The sequence below is a fragment of the Dendropsophus ebraccatus genome, chromosome 1 (assembly GCF_027789765.1).
Source record: "Dendropsophus ebraccatus isolate aDenEbr1 chromosome 1, aDenEbr1.pat, whole genome shotgun sequence".
In the NCBI taxonomy this organism is placed as follows: domain Eukaryota; kingdom Metazoa; phylum Chordata; class Amphibia; order Anura; family Hylidae; genus Dendropsophus; species Dendropsophus ebraccatus.
Window position 1 is genome coordinate 200,763,930 of NC_091454.1, and position 7,369 is coordinate 200,771,298.

General features: G+C 43.5%; 1 protein-coding gene across 1 annotated transcript; it reads right to left on the minus strand.

Moving 5' to 3' along the window:
- Nucleotides 1-3,159: 3,159 nt before the first annotated feature.
- Nucleotides 3,160-4,077, minus strand: LOC138784016 (putative olfactory receptor 1F12P). The gene has a single exon (XM_069959435.1). It carries the CDS (start codon nucleotides 4,075-4,077, stop codon nucleotides 3,160-3,162), a length of 918 nt encoding a protein of 305 aa, XP_069815536.1.
- Between the last annotated feature and the right edge of the window lie 3,292 nt (nucleotides 4,078-7,369).

Sequence of the window (7,369 nt, forward strand, 5' to 3'; positions counted from 1 at the left end):
TAGAGTCTGTGTGTAAGTGGTGCTACATGGTGTATGCCACCTCTTACACAAGACAATGAGCAGTGAGTTTGGATATGGCTGCACTAAAAAAGAAAGCAACCCTGCCCTGACTAAAGTCTCTAATGATCTACTCACCGCCAAATCTAAAGGTAACCATTCACTTCTCATTCTCCTGGACCTATCTGCAGCTTTTGACACTGTAGACCACCAGCTCCTCCTCTCCACGCTCCGCTCTATTGGCCTCAAGGACTCTGCTCTTTCCTGGTTTTCCTCCTATCTCTTTGACCGCTCCTTTAGTGTATCACTTTCTGGCTCCACGTCATCTTCTCTCCCCCTTACAGTTGGGGTTCCTCAGGGATCAGTCCTGGGCCCTCTCCTTTTCTCACTTTACACTTTACCCATTGGACAAATCATCAGCAAGTTTGGTTTTCAGTACCATCTCTATGCTGATGATACCCAGCTATATACCTCCTCCCGTGATATCACCTCCGCTCCTCTACAGAACACTGGTAACTGTCTGTCTGCCGTCTCTAACGCTATGTCCTCCCTATTCCTAAAACTCAACCTTGCTAAGACTGAGCTTCTTGTCTTCCCTCCCTCTGCTAAACACCCTCCACCTGACATCTCCATCTCTGTCTGTGGTGCGACCATAACCCCTACACAACAAGCCCGCTGCCTTGGGGTTATATTTGACTCGGATCTCTCTTTCACTCCTCATATTAAATCTCTTTCACGTTCCTGTAATCTGCATCTAAAAAACATTTCTAAAATCCGTCCCTTCCTTCCTGTCGAATCTGCTAAAACTCTCATTGTCGCTCTTATTCATTCCCGTCTAGACTACTGCAATTCCTTACTAATAGGCCTTCCTTCCTCTAAACTCTCCTCTCTCCAGTCCATTCTCAATACAGCGGCCAGGCTTATCTCCCTGTCCAGCCGCTATACAGATGCCTCCCCCCTGTGCCAGTCACTATATTGACTCCCTATTAAACACAGGATTCAATACAAACTCCTCCTGCTCACCCATAATGCCCTCCACCGTGCTGCACCTCCCTAAATCTCCTCCCTCATCTCTGTCTACCGTCCTACCCGTGCCTTACGCTCTTCTAACAACTTAAGGCTAACATCCACCTTAATCCGCACCTTTCACTTCCGTCTCCGGGACTTCACCCGAGCTGCACCAGTTCTATGGAAATTATTACCCAAGACTGTCAGACTCACCACCAATACACAAAGCTTCAAATCTGCCCTCAAAACTCATCTGCTCAAGCAGGCTTACCAGGTTCCCTAATTTTGACTGCTACCCTAACCCCCCCCACACACACACACACACACCAAGCATTTAAGCACTTAGACCTGTGCATGTAGACATTGGCTGGTGACAAGTTCACCCCCCCTTACCTGCACTGCCTTATTTATAAAGATGGCCGGACCATAAGAACAATGATGCACTTTGCCCCTCTGCCATACTGTCTCGCACCCCCTCCTGATAGTCTGTAAGCTCATGCATGCGAGCAGGGACCTCACTCCTCTTGTATGGATAACTATATGTATATCTCTGTAATGTCTGATTTCTGTCTATGTATGTACCCCCAAAATTGTAAAGTGCTGCGGAATCTGTTGGCGCTATATAAATAAAAAATATTAATTAATTATTATTATTAATTGAAGGTAGTCATATAGAGTCTGTGTGTAAGTGGTGCTTCATAGTGTATGCCACCTCTTACACAGGACAATGAGCAGTGAGGTTCTATGCAGCTGTACTACAAATCACAGCAATACAATGTACAGTACAACAGCAGCAGCAGCCACAAAAAAAATAATAGTACTGAGGACTTCTTTGGGGTCTGTATGCAACACCTGCAAGTCCCAGCCAGCAGTCTGGAGTACTCCAAAAAATATATAAAAATTTTAAGCCCTTAAGAGGGCTGTTGGGTTCTTTGTCTAGTATCCCTGCCTAGAGGAACGCTAATTCCCTCCCTAACGCTCTCCCTGATAATCAGCAGCTCTCTCCCTAAGCTCATCCCGCCTGCGTCTGAAGCAAGCAGTGCAGGACCTGATTCTTATATGCTGAGGTAATTTTATCTGGCCAGCCAATCACTACTTTCGACATGTAAGGTTCCCACGTGATGCTACTAGCTCCCAAAGCCTCTCCTGCATGATGATTGGCTGAGAAAAAGCCGCCAAACATGCAGGAAGAGGAAGATGCCATTTTCTCGAGTATCGCAAGATGCTCGTCCGAGTAACAAGCACCATTGAGTACCCTAATACTCAAACGAGCATGATCGCTCATCTCTAGTACTAACCTCTGTTGAAATTTCCTTGCAGGTCCTGTTGCTGGGCAGAATCCCTGGAAAGAAGATGATTGGTCCTGGTGGTGGTCCTGGTTCCGGCGGGCTTGGATGAGCTGTATAAATCTGGGAGATTCTGGCCACTGCAGCAGTGTGTCAGGAGCTGTGAAGAAAAGAAAGAAAATTTGATCCGCGTGGTCATAAGATAGCCCACCCCCGGCCCTTTCTTCTTTCCCTTGGACTGTCGCAGTGTTTATTTGATGAGTGGTCTCGCAGGAGTGGGGTGAGACATTGAAGCCCATGCTGCAATTCTACAATGGTCCGACCATCTTTTACAAACAGAAAAGTACAAGGGAAGGTGGATCAACCAGTAATCAGAGAACCTGATAAGCTGCTTGCAAAGGTGAGTTTTTTGAAGGAACTCAACAAGGAGGTTGTTTCACCCTCTTGGAGAACTAACTAACCTAACAGATCTTCTGTGAATGTCTCTGCACAGATCCTTCTGTCTCTTCATGTCATCCCAGGCACACTCTGAGGCTCTGTGAGGCCATATCATCACTTCCAGGATTCCTTCCAGGATTTCTTCATGCTTAGTCTAGTGTCTAAGGACATTGGCTATATGTTTGAAGTTGTCCTAATATAGCATAAAAATATAGAGCCCATCAGATGACTCCTTGCAGCTTTTTTCCACACCTGCCGAAAATATTTGCACAGTACTGCACGCAAATAGTAAATAAAAATGGCAATTTATCCCACAAAAAACAAGCACATATTATTTCTATATTGTGTTGTATTACACAGTATTTTAAAACATTACAAAAGCTAAAAATTGATAGAAAGAAAATGTCTGCTGACTTCAATGAATATTTTCCTATGGAATTATTTTAGCTACTCTTAAAACATCTAAGACGTCTTTGTTCCTTAAACTATAGACTAGAGGATTTAGGGCTGGTACCACCGCCACATACAGCAAGGAGAGCACCATGTCCAGTTCTGTGGAGCTTTTCAAGTCAGGACTCATATAAACAGTTAGACAAGAGCCACAAAAGAGTAAAACAACTGTCAAGTGGGAGGAGCAACTGGAGAAGATCTTCATCCGTTTAGCTGATGTTTTTATTTTCACTATAGCTGATATAATTAAAACATAAGAAGTCAAAATCATGCCAAATGCTATAAAACCTAAGGTATAAGCTTCTGATAATATCACAATGTTCACATGTCTGGTGTCGCTACAGGAGATTCTTAGAAGGGCTTTAATGTCACAATAATAGTGGGATAAATGTTTAGAATCACAAAACGATAGATGAGATATCAAGAAGACATAGAGCAATGCGTTGAGGACACCAATTGTCCATGGAGTAAGGGAAAGTACAAGACATGTGCTCTTGTTCATGATGATGGAATATTTCAACGGGTCACAAATGGCCACATAGCGGTCAAAAGCCATGGAAGACAGCAGTAAGAATTCTGTATCTACACATGCTACAGACATGAAGAGTTGGGTGAAACAGCCCGAGAAGGAAATACTGCTTTCCCCGGTTACTTGAGAGTCCAGGAGCTTTGGCAGAATAGTAGATACATAAGTTATATCCAGGGTAGACAAGTTACACAAGAAATAGTACATTGGAGTGTGCAGTCGTTGTGCCGCCCATACTACTGCTATAATAATCAGATTCCCAAACATACACAGCAAGTACAATAATGATATACTGAGGATAAGGACATAGGAAGCTTTCTGCAGTCCAGAAAATGCTAGCAGGTGGAAATCTTCAGTAAAGGAAGTATTCATTTCCTTTATGTACATCTGTAAAGTAATATCGGATATGTAGACAAGTTAATTCTGTGGATAAAAAAAAAATCATATTTGTAAATTAATGTGTTGGTGGACAAAAAGTAGGTGGATCTGTGAAACTGTCTCAGCCCCTAGCAACCAGAGTCCACTTTTCATTTACCAAAGAGTCTGTGAGGAATAAAAAGGTGGAATCTGATTGGTTGCTAGGGGCAACTGAGCCAGTTTCACTTTGCACCATGTCTGATACTGTCCACCTACGTTCGGACCACCCTGTGTGTGTGTGTGTGTATATATATATATATATATATATATATATATATATATATATATATATATATATATATATATATTTATATTAGAGATGAGCAAACCGGGTTCAGGTTCAAGTTGATCCAAACCTGAATGTTCGGTATTTGATTAGCTGGGGCTGCTGAACTTGGATAACCCTAAGGTTGTCTGGAAAACATGGATGCAGCCAGTGACTATATCCATGTTTTCCACATAGCCTTAGGGCTTTATCCAATTTTAGTAGCCACCGCTAATCAAATGCCGAACGTTCGACTTGAACCCAAACCCAGTTCGCTCATCTCTAATATATTTATGTGTGTGTGTGTGTGTGTGTGTGTATTTTCCAGCGTATAAGACAACCCCCAACTTTTCCAGTTAAAATGAAGAGTTCGGTATATACTTGCCGTATAAGACTACTTCTCTTCCAACACACATTAAAATAGTACAAAACATCAGACAGTAGTGAGAAGGAGTAGCAGAAAAGGAGTTACAGTACTGATAGGATACAAGGGTGGGCTAGACGGGTGAAATAGGTGTGTTTTTGTGGGCACATCGCCACTCTACCGTATCTCTTTTTTCCATACGAAGGACGCCTCTGCCCTTCATACGGTTGCAGCATACGGCAGGGATGTGGCTGTTTTTTTAGCTCCCCCACTGTATGCGACGACTGCAGATTCTTCAGTCCGGTACCAAAGTTTTTCAGCTTCCACCCTATAAGACGACACCCGGCGTATAAGACGACCCCTGACTCTTGAGAAGATTTTCCTGGGTTAAAAGTTGTCTATTACGCAGGAAAATACTGTGTGTTTGTGTATATATATATATATATATATATATATATATATATATATATATAGGGTTTTTTTTTAACCCCTTCAAGTCAGCAATCTGTATATACATCCCTGACTGACAGGGTTATTGATATGAGCGGGAGCGCTGCAGAGAGAGCGATCCCACTCACATCACTGAGTCCTGGGGTGGAGGTTATGTGAGTCAGATGCAATCCCGCAGCTGACTCTCAGTAATCCCTTAAACACCGTGATCTACAGCGATCAGGACGTTTAAGGTGCTCAGTGACAGATCAAGGTGCTCAGTGACAGATCTGTCACTGAGTGAAAAAAAAACGCACCAGGATTGCTGATTTTATTATATATCACAAAAAAATTCATAAAAAGCATCCAAAATTTTTCTGTTACACCAATATGATATTAATAAAATCTAAAGATCATGTCGCAAAAAATGACACCCCAACCAGCCCTATAGGTGGAAAAATAAAAGCGCTGTGGCTCTTAGAATCCAGGGAGGAACATAGCATTAATTTGACCCGGACTTTTGTGCCTCAAAGGGCTCTGTCTTGAAGGGGCTAAGTAAACAAGGCTTTCTCACAATCCACATATATAACCTATGTACAGCCTAGATGACAAATGTTTGATCATAGGCAAGCTCACTGATCAGTAAGGCCAGGCTCCCCTGTCATTCCTCCTCCATGTACAAGTGCAGTTGTTTACACCCCGACCAGGGGCACAGCTAGGGGTTCAGCCTTAGGGGGGAGAGTGAGTCTGAGTGGGCCCCCAACCGATTATGTTACCTATAGGGAACCTTGGCAGATGACAATGTTTTCTGAATAACAAAGGCTATATTCTACTACATTAGTGAATAAGGATTGAGAAAAGTGTCAGAGGCTTCTACATTTCACATATAGAATCATGTAAAAATTAAAAGGGTAATCTAAGGTTAGAAAAACATAGCTGCTATCTATCTTCCAGACGGATGTGCCACAAAATTCTTGGATCGATCTATCTATCTATCTATCTATCTATCTATCTATCTATCTATCTATAGATATCTATCGCTTGATGCTTGCTTGATAAAGATCGTGTGAGAAGATCGAAGCGTTGCATCCTTTGTATTTTCTTTGGAATAAATCACTTTCTTCACGTATGCTGGTGTGCTGCGGAATATCTTGACGTATCTCTCTATCTATCTATTACTATGGGGACAGAGCAGGGGGCATTACTATGGGGGCAGAGCAGGGGACATTACTATGGGGCAGAGCAAGGGACATTACTATGGGGGCAGAGCAGGGGGCATTTCTATGGGGGCAGAGCAGGGAGCATTTCTATGGGACAGAGCAGGGGACATTACTATGGGGGCAGAGCAGGGGACATTACTATGGGGGCAGAGCAGGGGACATTACTATGGGGGCAGAGCAGGGGACATTACTATGGGGGCAGAGCAGGGGACATTACTATGAGGCAGAGCAGGGGACATTACTATGGGTGCAGAGCAGGGGCATTACTATGGGGACATGGCAGGGGGCATTACAATGTAGACAGAGGGCATTTTTACTATATGGAGGGCACAGCATGGGGACATTATTACTATATGGGGGGCACAGCACGGGACCTACAAACCTCCTTACTTTAGTGCACATGACACCAAACAGCGGAGTTACTACTGTATGAAAGCCTATGGGTGGGAAAAAGGGAAGGAAGTTGCTGGAAATGTGCGGAGTCTAACATGTGCGGAGTCTAACCTGTGTTTGTCTGACAGGTTCTGAATAGATGAATTGTAGCTTAGAAGAAATCATCACGGAGGTCTGGGCAAGATGGAAAAGAAACGGAGAGCGATCGCCTCAGATCAAACAAGACGTCACCTGTGAGTTACTGAATTACATTTTTTTTTTTCCGGTATTTTGTCAAGTGCTGGGTTCTCACATTGCATTATTAACACTATGTGAGAACACACCCTAATAGTTAGCCCTCCCTGCTCATGTCTCTAGGCCTGCCATCTTCCTCTGCACTGTAGCCTCTAGTGACCATCACGTGCATAACAAAGGAGGATGCTGAGCCATACAGCTAGGAGCGAGGAGGGGTCTGTGCTAAGTCGCCTACAGTAAGCTGCCATATGTATATATTGCGGTATAGTTTATTTATTTATTTATTTATTTTTTTGGGGGGGAGTGGGGGCCTCAACAAAATTGTCGCCCGGGGCCTCCACC